The 15,824-nt window shown below is 40.2% G+C and overlaps 1 protein-coding gene across 22 annotated transcripts in view; it reads left to right on the top strand.

Moving 5' to 3' along the window:
- Positions 1-15,824, top strand: part of Fam184a (family with sequence similarity 184, member A) — a 118,243-nt gene that overhangs the window by 82,768 nt on the left and 19,651 nt on the right. For 13 of the 22 annotated variants that reach the window (XR_003948817.1, XR_380088.4, XM_030245347.1 and 10 more), the window contains 2 exons: positions 5,645-5,686; positions 13,331-13,543. Coding sequence is in view for 20 of the 22 variants with exons in the window: in XM_030245347.1 (XP_030101207.1) it covers positions 5,645-5,686; positions 13,331-13,543 (255 nt within the window). In the remaining 2 variants the exon portion in view is untranslated. The remainder of the gene's footprint in view (positions 1-5,644; positions 5,687-13,330; positions 13,544-15,824) is intronic. The other 9 variants (XM_030245348.1, XM_030245346.1, XM_030245350.1 and 6 more) reach the window with 1 other exon arrangement.

Here is a 15,824-nt window from a genome sequence, read left to right as displayed (position 1 = left end):
TGAGTCCTGATTTGTGACCTATTATGTGGTCAATTTTGGAGAAGGTACCATGAGGTGCTGAGAAGAAGGTATATCCTTTTGTTTTAGGGTAAAATGTTCTGTAGATATCTGTCAGATCCATTTGTTTCATCACTTCTGTTAGTTTCAGTGTGTCCCTGTTTAGTTTCTGTTTCCATGATCTGTCCATTGGTGAAAGTGGTGTGTTGAAGTCTCCCACTATTATTGTGTGAGGCGCAATGTGTGCTTTGAGCTTTACTAAAGTTTCTTTAGTGAATGTGGCTGCTCTTGTATTTGGAGCATAGATATTCAGAATTGAGAGTTCCTCTTGGAGGATTTTACCTTTGATGAGAATGAAGTGTCCCTCCTTGTCTTTTTTGATGACTTTGGGTTGGAAGTCAATCTTATCAGATATTAGGATGGCTACTCCTGCTTGTTTCTTCATACCATTTGCTTGGAAAATTGTTTTCCAGCCTTTCATTCTGAGGTAGTGTCTATCTTTTTCTCTGAGATGAGTTTCCTGTAAGCAGCAAAATGTTGGGTCTTGTTTGTGTAGCCAGTTTGTTAGTCTATGTCTTTTTATTGGCGAGTTGAGACCATTGATGTTAAGAGATATTAAGGAAAAGTAATTGTTGCTTCCTGTTATTTTAGTTGTTAAAGGTGGCATTCTGTTCTTGTGGCTGTCTTCTTTTAGGTTTGTTGAGGGATTACCTTCTTGTTTTTTCTAGGGCGTTGTTCCCGTTCTTGTATTGGTTTTTTTCTGTTATTATCCTTTGAAGGGCTGGATTCGTGGAGAGATAATGCGTGAATTTGGTTTTGTCGTGGAATACTTTGGTTTCTCCCTCTATGATAATTGAGAGTTTGGCTGGGTATAGTAGCCTGGGCTGCAGTTTGTGTTCTCTTAGTGTCTGTATAACATCTGTCCAGGCTCTTCTGGCTTTCATAGTCTCTGGTGAAAAATCTGGTGTAATTCTGATAGGCTTGCCTTTATATGTTACTTGACCTTTTTCCCTTACTGCTTTTAGTATTCTATCTTTATTTAGTGCATTTGATGTTCTGATTATTATGTGTCGGGAGGAATTTCTTTTCTGGTCCAGTCTATTTGGAGTTCTGTAGGCTTCTTGTATGTTCATACGCATCTCATTCTTTAGATTTGGGAAGTTTTCTTCAATAATTTTGTTGAAGATGTTTGCTGGACCTTTGAGTTGAAAATCTTCATTCTCATCCACTCCTATTATCCATACGTTTGGTCTTCTTATTGTGTCCTGGATTTCCTGGATATTTTGAGTTAGGATCTTTTTGCATTTTCCATTTTCTTTGATTGTTGTGCCGATGTTCTCTATGGAATCTTCTGCACCTGAGATTCTCTCTTCCATCTCTTGTATTCTGTTGCTGATGCTCAAATCTATGGTTCCAGATTTCTTTCCTAGGGTTTCTATCTCTAGTGTTGCCTCGCTTTGAGTTTTCTTTATTGTGTCTACTTCCCTTTTTAGGTCTAGTATGGTTTTGTTCATTTCCATCACCTGTTTGTATGTTTTTTCCTCTTTTTCTGTAAGGACTTCTACCTGTTTGATTGTGTTTTCCTGTTTTTCTTTAAGGACTTGTAACTCTTTAGCAGTGTTCTCCTGTATTTCTTTAAGTGATTTATTAAAGTCCTTCTTGATGTCCTCTACCATCATCATGAGATATACTTTTAAATCTAGGTCTAGGTTCTCAGGTGTGTTGGGGTTCCCTGGACTGGGCGAAGTGGGTGTGCTGGGTTCTGGTGATGGTGAGTGGTCTTGGTTCCTGTTAGTAAGATTCCTCCGTTTACCTTTCGCCATCTGGTAATCTCTGGAGTTAGTAGTTATAGTTGACTCTGTTTAGAGATTGTTCTTCTGGTGATTCTGTTACCGTCTATCAGCAGACCTGGGAGACAGATTCTCTCCTCTGAGTTTCAGTGCTCAGAGCACTCTCTGCTGGCAAGCTCTCTTACAGGGAAGGTGCGCAGATATCTTGTATTTGGACCTCCTCCTGGCCGAAGAAGAAGGCCCAAAACAGGACCTTTCTCAGACACTGTGTTGCTTTGGCAGTTCCCAGGTGGTACAGACTCTCACCTAAGCAGACTAAATTCCTAAGTTCCTTGGAGTCCCGGGACCAAGATGGCGACCGCTGCTGCTGTGGCTTAGGCCGCCTCCCCAGCCGGGTGGGCACCTCAAGATGGATTTTATTGTAGTTCATTCTTTATCTCCACTCAGAACATTAGCTGACAAATTAATAAATCTTATCAACATAATTATAAAGTGAATGGTTTATTTTGACTCACAGTTTGACAGATTCCAGCCTACATTTTGGTAGACCCATTACTTGGAAGGCCTCTGGTGCAGTGCCAGGACGTCATTGTCTGGAAGCATTGAGTCATAGAGAAGTCATAGAGAAGACTTCAGGGACAGGACACAGAAAAGAAGTGGAGAGGGGTCCCATGGTCTCCTCTTCACTTGTCCCCAGTAATATAAAGCTGTGTACCAGGCCATATCTCTCAAGAGCTCTACCATCTCTCAATAACACCACCCTAAGAGCCAACTCTTTATCACATGGGTTTTCAGAAGACATTTATTGTCTAAACCATTGCACTGGGTAAGTTTTATGCAACCCAAATGCAAGGATGAGAAAAGAATAAAACTGGAGTTCCATTTGCAGATGTGAGAAATAGGAAAGGAAGGAATTATTCTGAACTGCAAGGCAGATACAGTGAGATCTAAAGGCTTGCAATGCAACTCTTCATTCCTCTGCCTTCTAAGTGCTGCTTAGCTGAGGTCCCAGCTTCCAGAGACAATGAGACACTATGTTACCAGTCCAGCCACTAAAGCTTTAGAACTTCACTACCCCCACCCCCAGCTTTTGGTGGAGTTCTTCTGGCTTGCTAACAGTGAGGCACAGGGTCTGGCCTTTAGAAACCAAGAAGACAGATGATTCACTTTCAGGGACATTCTTCCCTTCTCCTCCTCCTCCTCCTCCTCCTCCTCCTCCTCCTCCTCCTCCTCCTCCTCCTCCTCCTCCTCTACCTCCTTCTCCTCCTCCTCCTTCTCCTCTTCTTTTTGTTTTGTTTTATTTTCTTTGAGACATAGTCTCACTATATAGCTCTGGCTGTCCTGGAACTCTCTATGTAGGCTAGGCTGGCTTCGAACTCACAGAGAGAGAGATGCCTAACTGTGCTGGAATTAAAGGCACACCACCATGCCCAGATCCTTCCTTCTTCCCAAATAATAGTGCCTAGCTACTGCTGTAAGAACTCCTTGGCCCTTGTTTGCTGGTTATGCCAATGTAGTAAGCAGTCCTCAGGTATATTTCAGTACTGTCTTTAAAACCTGCTTTCAAACACAGAAGTGGATGCTCACAGTCAGCTAATGGATGGATCACAGGGCTCCCAATGGAGGAGCTAGAGAAAGTACCCAAGGAGCTAAAGGGATCTGCAACCCTATAGGTGGATCAACATTATGAACTAACCAGTACCCCGGAGCTCTTGACTCTAGCTGCATATGTATCAAAAGATGGCCTAGTCGGCCATCACTGGAAAGAGAGGCCCATTGAACACACAAACTTTATATGCCCCAGAACAGGGGAACGCCAGGGCCAAAAAGGGGGAGTGGGCGGGTAGGGGAGTGGGGGTGGGTGGGTATGGGGGACTTTTGGTATAGCATTGGAAATGTAAATGAGCTAAATACCTAATAAAAAATGGAAAGAAAAAAAAATAAAACCTGCTTTCTTATGTTTACATTATGGATAGGCTTGGGATTTTCAAAATCTTTATATTCTAATGAGTTTTTGTTTAACAATGGGATCTTTTAAGTTGTTTGCCTGTTCTTTAAAACATCTTTTTCTTTTTAGATTCTTGAAGTATGTATGAATGTTTAGCTCAAATGCATGTCTGTGCAGCACTTACCTGCCTGGTGCTGGTTGAGGTAATAAGACAGTATCAGATCCTCCTTCAAATGGAATTATGGGTAGATATGAGCAGCCCTGTGGGCACTGGGAATCAAACCCAGGTCCTCTGTAAGAAAAGCAGGTGTTCTTAACCACTGAGTCATCTGTAAAACCTCCATATCTCCCTTCTTTCATTTTACTATGACTGCCAATGCAGACCTTCAAAACTACTTGGAAATCACTTAGCTCAATATTCAATTCCTTTTCTTAAGTTCTATTTTCTGTAAGACTCAAGTACGGAAACAACTGTCAGCAAAGGTCATAGCTTTGTGAAAGGTATGGCCATCACTCCAGTTTTCAGTGCTGTGACCTTGTTTTCTGCCTGAACCCTTCTCGGGTGGTGGTGGGGCCTACTGTCCCTATTTCTTCCACTGCTTATTTCGCCAGCATCCCTTTAGTGTTCTCTAACGTGACTGACAGCTCTCTGCACCTGTCCACTTTTCTTTCTGAAAAGGCCTATTTATAGTAATACAGGTTTTTCCTGTGTGAAGCTCAAACTCCAGCCTTGCCATAAACCACTTCCAGGATTCTGGATTGGGGCAGCACCCTCACTCCTTGGTACCAATAGTCCTGTCTTAGCCTGGGCTGTGCTGGTGGCATGCCGTAGATGCTAGCTTTTGAACATAAATGTTTCTCACGGCTCTGCTCGAGGTCTCACTTTCTAATACCATCCCATTGAATGGTAGGATGTCAACAGAAGAGTTGGTGAGCTGGGGGCACAAACATCCAGTCCATAGTTTTTGAGGATCCCAGTATGTCTTGCAGTGTTCATAGCTCTGTATGTAAGTGACCTCCAGGGTCAATTCAAAGGTGTGGTGTCTTCCACCATTCAGTTCTAGTAAACTGTGTCCTAGAATATCTTAGTCGTCCACCTTTTAAAAGTATGTTAATCACCTTGTGTGTATGAATTCCTTTTGCTTTGCATGTATGTATGTATGTATGTATGTATACCCCATATGTGTGCTTGTGGGTGAGCATTAGATCCCCTGAAATTAGAGTTACAGATGGTTGTGATCACCATGTGAGTTTGGGGACCTGAGCAGCAAGTGATGTTAACTTCTGAGCCAGTTCTCTAGCCCCCATTTAACCCTGTGATATTGGAAAACAGCTTTATAGTCTCTAAAGTTCATCCTAGAAACGAGAATTTAAAAGATATAAAATTGCTTCATTTTTTTTTCTCTATACTCCTGATTTCCAATGATTATCTCAAGCCAGTAGTAATACCAAAAGGTCAAGGCAATTTTGTGGTTCTCATCTGCTCTTTGGAGAAAGCTGTGCCCTACAGCCATTTGTGTGCAACATCTGAGCAGTTAGGTTGCAGCTCTCTGAAGGACTTTAGAACAGCAGTAGCCCTTCTGTGCCTTTGGTAGCAGTCATATTTTACCCCAGACTCAGGTCACATGTTCTAACCTTAAGTATCCTGCACAGGTAAGTTGACCAGCCCACAGATCTATCAGATAATTTTAGGATTATCTAATCCTATTCATATCCTAATTATCTAATATGTGCAGATCATTTACACTGTGTCTTAAATTTCTTCTTAAATCAAATTTCTCCTCAGAACTGTTTTTTGTGCGCATGTTATAATTAATGTTCTGTGTTTCACACTCCATTTTGCTCCTCCTCCTCTTTGACTCAGTCAGTTTCTGAATGTCCCCTCTCTTCTTGTGATCTTTCCTCGTAGCGGCACTCTCTGGGTGAAGCTTTGCATAAGTCTATCAACAATGTAAGTGAGCGAGCTGCACTTACAGTTTGTGCACAAGGCATGTCGCCCTTTTGGTTTTGCATAACAACACTGCTTTGAAGCTTTAACTTATACAAAAATAGACTTTGGCACACAATGTAAGATTTTTTTTTTTTGGCATATGGGTACTAATGACTCTAACTTTCAACCATTCATTTGTGTATGTACGTACATCTACCATATTGTCTTATTAAGTGTATTTCATGATAAAGCTAAGCTAGATTTTCAACTTATATATAAAATTCATTATTTTAATGTTAACCTAGAAAGGCATAGTAATGTCCCTGAAAAATGTTAACTAGTTGATTATCAGAAAATATGAATAAATACAAAATATGTTTTCTTTAGTTAAAATTTATTTTTAAAAAAAGCATTGATAAACTTTACTTAAAAGGAATAAGTATTTGGGAAAGTTCATAAAATTTAAGTATATTTTATATTTTAATGTCACAAATTTTAACACATGAGGTAAATCCCTTTTCTAAATGGCAAAAGAATTATTTTTGACTTTTATGTAGACACACGTGCAGAGATTAAGCTTCAAAATAATCATTCATATGTTTCTATTTAATTTTAAGAAAATAATGAGATTTATCTGCATATCAAATCCCATTCATACCTTGTCCTTCTTTATAAAATTTCAGAGCTGAATGTCTCTGAGTGTGCTCCTTGGTTCCCTGATACCTCGGGGCTGAGGTCAGTGCACTTCTGAAAAGGCCTGTGGCGATGCATGCCTTTCCTCAGGGAGTAGAGAGTGAAAATATTAAAGGTGGCCACTGCCTTTGTTGCTGTCCTGTGAAAGACTCACTCACTGGAATGTCAGGCAGCTAGGCAGCTATGTTCCTGTGTACCTATTTATAAGCAGAATGTAGCCAGACCACGCTTTCCCAGACAGAGCAAAGTTTGCGTCTAAATTTGTCCTGTGAAACTTTAATATTTTCATTTTTCTACTACCTGAGAAAAGTCAACTTTTTTATCAAATAAGTTAAAAATCAATATGATCAGCTTAATTTTCTTAATATATTTTAAAATAAATGACCAGATATATTTATCTCAATTTTGATGAACAAAAATGACTACATTTAAACATTCTTGTTAACATTAAAATCACATAGCTTAGAGTAATAATTTTGACCTGATCATTTCAGTTTTCAGCTTAATATCCAAATTTTTTGATGTATTTGTTAATTAAGATAAGAACCCAAATAGAATGTGATTGTTGTCAAAATGGATTACATTGTTTCTCAGAACATTTTGATGACATAATTATTCCCCTTAGTGGTTAAAAATACACTAATTAAATAAATACTAGATCATCAACTTAATATAAGTAAGAGTACATTATTTCAAATGTCTATTTGTACTTGGAATATCTTTATATATTACCTAAGGAAAAAATAGCATTAAACATTATTAAACAATCCTCATTTAATTAAACCCCAGATGTGACATCATAGTTGTCATTGGTCACCTTTCACCCCCATCCTGCATAACCAACCTGAATTGTTAGCGTGCAGCGCCCTCGTCCGTACGTCGACTCAGCTTCCCAAGTGACAGTTCACGCTTAGCAAGAGGTGGCTTCTTAGAGGCCACCCTTAAAAGCATCCCGTGGTTGCTAATGCATCTCTTCTCTACGGATGCTTTGTACTTTGTTTTAGTTACGATTGAGACGATAACTGGGAATGTAATTTATAGCATCTCTGGGAAAATTAAGAAGTGTCCCTGTGGCTCCTAATTGCTAATTTTAGTTTAGAACCTCCCAAGAAAACCCTTTCCTGGAATTGCCAAACAGAAGTTTTTCAGAATGGCCCTAATTTCATGATCAAAAATATATTTTCTTTTTAAAAATAGGTTTTTAATTAAAATATGATTTTGTCACTTTCCTTCTCTATGGAGTCTTTTATAATAACAAATCAATAGTCTTTAAAAAAAGCGTTAAAATGTATCAGCGCCCATAATCTATAATTGTTCATGAAAATGTATGTAAACGATTGACATAGTGATAAATTATTCTTACTGTTCTCCACTAAGCCTAAGTTAGCAGTTTTTAGTGTTGTCTACAGTGCTTAAAAGTACTAAACTTCATCGTTTTTCCAATTATGACTTTCAATAGCCCTAGTTATGTACCCGTGGTAAAAGAGGGACGCATCGTTACATCACTGCAGCACCTGACATGTGCTGACTGACACCGAAGAAATAGAAAGAGGCAAGGACCAGTGCCTGCCGTGGGCAACGCCATTGCGCGCACTCGGAGACCTTCTGTGCCTGTAATCACAGCACTTGCAAGGAGAGGTGGAAAGGTCAGGGGTTGTAGGCCAGCACCCTAGGATACAGGACAACAACAATTTTGAAAATAAAAAAAGAACAGAGAGAAAATTTTGTAAATGGTGACCCACACCTGTAAGTCAAGACCAGCCTAGGTAATACGGTGAGACCCTGGCTCATAAACTACAGGCAGACAAAGCAAGAAAACCACGAGCCATGTGTCTGAATACCGTGTATAACGTATAAATGCCATTTTAGAGGAGAGAGAAAACATAAAAGCATAAACTCCCTGTTCTCTCTACGGGGGTGGGGGTGGGGGTGGGGAACCACTTAACATCAACAAGTAGAGCCCATCTTGAGGAGGCCACCCAGAGCTGGCTCTGTAAATTCTACTTCGTCAACACCTGTACCTTCATGACCTCATACCCACAGTGGTATTTTCTTTTCCCTCTGACATATTTGGGATATGTGATGCCATCAGTGGCTCCAAGCATTAAATACTGAGGTTTTTTTAAAAATGTGCCCAGAGTCCACCTAGAAACTTTGGTATATAGAACATAAATCACTATTTTATCAGATAGATTATCTATATTTGGTGAAAACTATTAGTTTATACTTGGTATACTTTCTTATAAATCTAGCAAAACAAAATACGTTATTCCATCAAGACACATTGAACTACATCTCCAGCCTGCATCTCTGTCTGATGCACTCCAGAGTGTATTCCATATACAGTGCACACTTACTTTGGTAATTAGAGACAAACCTGTTGATCAGCCTGGATCCAGTTCTAATGCGCAGAACCAGAATCTCAGAGGGTCAGGAGATTAACACACAGCTAGATTCAAGAGTCATTTTCTATCTCTTGAGGATAGACTGTGTATTTTATGTGTCCTTTAATTCCGGTAATAAGGCTGAAGGAGGGGATTAAAAACCGGACATCACATTAAAAACAAAGTTGGTAGGTTAATGTCCTGCCTAGTATCCTGTCACAGCAGCGATCTTAGATTTGAACTGCTTACTTTTAGAGATAAATGAAACAATCTAAATGTATTAGAATCCTTTCACTTACTAAATGACCAGGTTTGTTGGAGTATTTATGCTGAGCTGTTTGCACGTGCACGTGGTAAAGGTCGGAGCACGTGTGAGGGGCTCCACAGAGAGGCAAAGCTTCCTCCTAGAAAGTAAATCACACATCCTACTGTGTTTTCTCTCTGGCATTTCTACAGAATTCTGTCTTTAACACCATATTTTCTAAAAGAGAGTCCACCTTTTCTTGCCAAAGCTATTATTAAGTGATAGAGACCAGAGAATAGCAATTTCTGTCAGCACAGTTAAATTTTTTAAATTGTTTACAAAATATAGAACACATTACTTGACAACACATGTATTGACTTGTAAGAATTTTTTTTAATAAGGATTAATTTTTTGTGCAATAAGGAGTCTCGTGTTTCTTTAAAATAGGGCTGGCAAGATGGCTTAGCAGCTAAGATCACTGGCTGTTTTTCCAGAGGACCTGCATTCGATTCCTAGCACCCACGTGGCAGCTCACAACCCTCTGTAACACTAGTTACAGGAGACTCTTTTGGCCTCTTCAGCATTGCACGCATGTGGTGTGCCTAGACATAACAAGCAGGCAAAGCACCCCCCCCCCCCCCACACACACACACAGACAAAATAAATCCCTTAAAAAGTAAATGGATAAAATGTTCAAAGTTGATAACAGATAAAGATGCAAATACCACTCAGTACTTAATTTGAGTATGATGTATAAATCCAATCGACTGCTGTTTCCATTCACTCTTCAACAAGTAACTCTGTAGATGTTCTGTTCTATAACAGTATTATTGATCAAAGTTGTCCAAAGATTTAATGCAGACCCCATCTTTGGTTTATTTTATTTCCAATTAAAGCTGCTTGATATTATTATGCAGTTTATATCTACATTAAACTCAGATGCTTAAGTAATTGCTATAAGACTTTAGTTCATTTCACACTGCCTTAAAACATTAGTTTGTATTACACTGCTTTGCTCATTATCTGTCCTTTCTAATGGTATGCAATTTTCCCACAAAATAAAGGCTGATTTCCTTATTGCTGCCTTACCAGTAAGTTTATTTGCAGTGCTGAAGTGCATGATACGGCTTTCTGCGTATAATTCATGTTGCTGCATTGAACATGAATGTGAATACTTTAGCGTTTGTGTGCTTCCAATATTAAGAATACTAAATAAGTATATCTGACTACTAAACTGCATGGTGGCTGTCTATATAATGTCTATTACTTTCTATAGTGTGTATATTCAAAGATTAATCATATCTTCTAAGTCGGAAAATAATTTTTGGAGATCTTTTAAGGTAAAGTATATTATAGTGCACATTATTTAAGCTGGAAAAGTTTAAACTGCTTCTATTTAAATATATTATATATGTGGCAATTCTTTTTATATTAAAATTATTTCCTCATAAGCTTCACCTTTAAATGGTGCAAGTTGAAGTCGGTCTGTAATCAGATGAATAGAATCTGATGCAGTGTGGTCCAGCTAACCCAATGGGAGATGTATGAAGGCAGTGAACGTTTAAAGCATGCATCACAAAGATATAAAACACCTGTAAGGCAGTGGTTCTCAGCCTGTGGGTCATGACCCCTTTGGGGTCACATATCAGATATTTACAGTATGACCCATAACAGTGGCAAAATGACAATTATGAAGGAAGTATCAACAACAAGAATTTTATGTTTGGGGGGAGGGGGTCACCACAACATGAGGATCTGTATTAAAGGGTCACAGCATTGGGAAGGTTGAGAACCACTGGTTCGGAGGATAAGATCTGGCAGCCCAAATAGCACCTCTGGGCAAAGCAAACCTTCATGCTTCCTCTTTCCGGATGAACACAGGCTGTGCCCAGGCATACAGCGTGGAGAGGACAAGCCTAGTTCAGTTTTAGTTCCCACTAAAGGAACTTAGAGTGCCAAGGAAGAGCGTCAAGAATATCAGTTAAGGTCATACTTTCCCATATGTGTTCTAGCAAGTTAACACCGCGGAAACTCAAGGTAGTCACTGAGATCCATCCTGATGCTGAGACTTTACCTGTAAGAGGCCTTTTCTGTTACAAGACCCCACTGGCTGGGCAGAGGAGGACTCTATTGATTACAGATCGGTGGTCACTGTGACGCTTACTGCAGTTACATTTTATGCCCTGCCCTGTCTTTCTGGGCTCTCCTGGGTAGTGATTTCATCCTGGTGAGCCTTTCATAAAATTCTGAGCACATAAACTATAATCCTAGCCCACAGCATGGTCTTATCTGTTGCTGTGGGGTTTTTCGTGAAGTTTGCTATGCATGGCGGCTCACACCCATAATCTCTGAACTCAGATGGATTACTATAAATTCCAGGCGAGCCTGGGCTGCAGCGTTAGACCCTGTCTCCTCAGACTTTTAAGAAATTGCATTGCCTGGAGTCAGAGACTTACAGTTCCTCCCTTAGCCCCCAAACTATAAAACCTCTGAAACATACCATTGTGTACAAATTAATAATTCATAAAATTTCAACAGTCAAACAGCTTCTTTGGAAGTACATAATGACAGACCAAACTATTCTAGTTGTGTATTTCTCACCAGGGCTTGGCTATTTCCATGGCGACGTGCGCTGGCTCTGTTATTAATCCTCATTTGTAACTTTGTCCCAAACCCTTCATGTAGCTACTATTTCAGCCAAGCTTATCCCTGCTACTTGTAGCTCTCCTTGTTTGCCATGAATAGCTCTTCCCTCTTGCCTTCCTTTGCATCGCTGGTGAGGCCTGGGTCTTTCTTCATTCTCTGTGAAACATGCTGAGTAGCCCATTCCTGCCACCAAAATATCAAAGGAAAGTTGTTGCTGATAAAAATAAAAAATAAAAAATAATAAAAAATAAAAAGGCTCCTGCTCACTGTAGAGCACCCTCTTCTGTTGTCTTTGGAGGCCACAGACGCTGTTTTACTTTGGTTTGAGTAGATGGTGTCTTAAGTTGTTTATAAGGCATATTTCACAACTTTATATCTGGACTCTTAAGTTCCTTTTTTCTTCAGACTTCTAGAGTAAGAATGACCGACACCATTTCAGGTTAGAGTAGCCTGTAGATGTGAGCAGAAATGGATAAGATTAAACAGTATTTATATGTACATTAATACACACACCACCTGTGCTCACATGCTTTTTGTTCTTTGAAAAGACATCATTTGAATTAAAACAGCCAGAGGTGATGTTTGACATGCTAAGGCTGATAGTTTGGGCTTTCAAAAGCAAAAAATAAATCACTTCCCAGTTCTTACCATTCTTCCAGAGGCCCTGGACTTGACACTTAGAGTCCATCTGTGGTAGCTTAGAGCTGCCTATAATCTCAGCTCCAGGGGGTAGGATGTGATGTCCTCTTCTGACTTCTGTGGTCACCCTCACAAACGTGTCTGTATGCACACACAAACACACCCACACATCAAATAGATAATAAGCAAATAACAACCTGACAGATATTTCAAAAGAGCAGGTCTTCAGTCCTCAAATAATCTTGACTAACAATTATTGTGTTGTTTCTTGTATGCCAGAAAGTGCTCTGAGTAAAGGCAGATGGTATGGAAATGCCTAATTCCTACACAGTGGTGAGGTACAGATGCTAGTAGTACAGGTGGCTCTTCTTTCTGAACCCACAGCCTAATCATCACACTTAGTGCCTCATGGAGAAGCCATTTAACCTTTAGTTAATCTCCTCAGAACAACTTAATCTTACAATAGTGTCCATTGCCTCCTGTTTCTGTCCTTGGTATAAATAGTCAAGATTATTTGAGGACTGAAGACCTGCTCTTTTGAAATATCTGTCAGGTTGTTATTTGCTTATTATCTATTTGATGTGTGGGTGTGTTTGTGTGTGCATACAGACACGTTTGTGAGGGTGACCACAGCAGCATTTTATTTCAGCAGATATATAATGCATAATTTTATAAGCATGGTAATTAGACTATTTTCAAGATAATTTTTGAAGACAGACTTAAACTAGTGATAACTCCAGATCAGATTTTTGGGCTGGTAAAATGGCTCAGCTTATAGTGTTTCTGTCAAGCCTGGCAACTTGAGTTCAATCCCCATGGCCCTCATAAAAGTAGGAGAGAAGTGACTGCACGCTGTTTCCCTTTGAGCTCTGCACACACACACCATACACACATCCAACAATATTAATGGAAGCGTCTGTGAGCCGAGTTTCAAATGTAGAGCGTTTTTAACGTAAGCCGGTCATTTCATCAGACCTGTTGACCTGCTCTTCCCCTTGGGCCGGCAGTCTGTGAAACGTGCCTCGTGTTTAGTCTCTGTTGTCTGTCTGTCTGGCGTAGATCTCCCTGCTGAAGCAGAACCTGGAGCTGCAGCTTTGCCAGTCCCAGACGTCTCTGCAGCAGCTGCAAGCGCAGTTCACGCAAGAGCGCCAGCGACTCACGCAGGAGCTGGAGGAGCTGGAGGAGCAGCATCAGCAGAGGCACAAGTCCCTCAAAGAAGCACACGTCCTCGCGTTCCAGACCATGGAAGAAGAGAAGGAAAAGGAGCAAAGGGTAAGCTTCTCGGGGAAGGTGTTTGGAAACTGGCTAAAAGATGGATGATAGCTGGCCTTGGATTCCTGTTTTCGGGGTCTGTGGTCCAGATGCAGCCCAATGTGAACCTAACATTGGTAGTTGAAATAGGAATCACCAGCTCCAGCTTCTTAAGATTTCCACCCTCTCTCTCTCTTTAAAACATTACTCATTGCTTTACTAATCTGTTCTCCAGGGTATGACCCCCGCCCCGCCGCCGCCCATAGGAAGTCACAGTGCTTAAACACACACACTAATATTGCACATAATAGCAGACATGATAGAATAGAACTAACATTCTGTTCGTCTGTCATAATGCCAAGCTGAGCACATCTTTGGCTCCTTAGCAGTTAACAGTTGTCTCTGTCCTATTCATAGTGTATTATTATTGTAATAATCTTTTATCAAAAATGTTTGAGGGCTGGCGAGATGGCTCAGTGGGTAAGAGGAGTGACTGTTCTTCCGAAGGTCCTGAGTTCAATTCCCAGCAACCACCACATGGTGGCTCACAACCACCCGTAATGAGATCTGACACCCTCTTCTGGTGCGCCCGAAGTCAGCTACAGTGTACTTCTGTACAATAATAAATAATAAATCTTTGGGCTGGAGCAAGCAGGGACTGAGTGAGTGGAGTTGACCAGAGCAAACAGAGGTCCTAAATTCAATTCCCAACAACCACATGAAGGCTCACAACCATCTGTACAGCTGCAGTGTACTCATATGCATAAAATAAATAAGTCTTTAAAAAAACAAAAACAAAACAAACTTTTTGAGGCAGAAGCTCATGTGCACAGGATAGCCTTGAACTCTCTCTGAGCCCCCGATCCTCTTGCCTCAGTGTCCTCAGTGCTTGGATTACAGTGTGTGTCACCACACTCAGATTTTTATCAAACTCTAAATTTGCTTCTACTGTGAGCCCACAAAAAAGAATAAAGAATGAAGAATGAAGAATGAAGAATGAAGAAAGAAGAAGAGGCAGAGGCAGAAGAAAGAAAAAGAAAGAAGGAGGAGGAGGAGGAGGAGAAGGAGGAGAAGGAGGAGAAGGAGAAGGAGAACGAGAAGAAGAACGAGAAGAAGAACAAGAAGAAGAACAAGAAGAAGAACAAGAAGAAGAACAAGAAGAAGAACAAGAAGAAGAACAAGAAGAAGAGCAAGAAGAAGAGCAAGAAGAAGAACAAGAAGAAGAAGAAGAACAAGAAGAAGAACAAGAAGAAGAACAAGAAGAAGAACAAGAAGAAGAACAAGAAGAAGAACAAGAAGAAGAACAAGAAGAAGAAAGAAAGAAAAAGTAAAGAAGAAGAAGGAGGAGGAGGAGAAGAAGAAGAAGCAGCAGCAGCAATGAATCCAAGGGATGACTATTTTTTAATCTTGGACTTTACCCTTACATTCTTTTTTCCGCAACATATGGCTACAAACAAGAACTATTCATGATGTAATAAAATTGTATATGTTTTAAAATATAATTTCCTTTTAATATAATCCCAAAACTAATATAAAAAATTATAACTGTGATAACTTAAAAGGGATTTAAATCTAATGAATATATTACTGGATCATTATCATATTCTTTAGTTTTTACTTTGTGTGTGTGTATGTTTGTGTGTGTGTGTGTATATGTGTGTGGTGAGAGAGAGAGAGAGAGAGAGAGAGAGAGAGAGAGAGTGAGTGAGCAAGAGCACACATATATGCTTGCACATGTGTATGTAGAGACCAGATGATAGTACCAGGTGTCTCCCTCTCCTCTCCCTTGTTCTGCTTGGTGTTGCTTGAATGAGATGCAGTGCCTTCCATGGAGCCCAGGAGCTCACTGACTGACTCACCTGGCCCGTGAGTTCCAGGGATCTCCCTGGCTCCTCCTCCCAGTGCTGTGATAACAGGAGTACACTGCCCTGCCTGTCTTCTTACATGGATGCTGCTGATCTAAGTGTAGTAAGCCCTGGGCTAAGGAGATGGCTCAGTGGGTAAAACGTTTGCCACTCTAAGTACCCCACCCCCAACATACATAGAGAACATGTGTTGTGTATATCCACAATATACACATGTTTATCTGTAAGCACATACACACAAATAAGTAAATCAACAAGCCCAGATCTTTAGGCTTGCACAGCAAAAATTTGACTCACTGAACCATTTCCCACACCCCATATTATTATAGTCTGAGCTAGGATCTCCAGATATCTCCGAATAGCTGTTACTTTGCATAATTTTTTCCAGAGAGTGGGATATTTGCATTTCATAGAAAACGCTATAGAATACTTGAGTG

This window comes from Mus musculus, chromosome 10 (assembly GCF_000001635.26).
Source record: "Mus musculus strain C57BL/6J chromosome 10, GRCm38.p6 C57BL/6J".
Classification (NCBI taxonomy): domain Eukaryota; kingdom Metazoa; phylum Chordata; class Mammalia; order Rodentia; family Muridae; genus Mus; species Mus musculus.
Note: the sequence above shows the minus strand (reverse complement) of the source record. Positions and strands in the feature narration are given on the sequence as shown.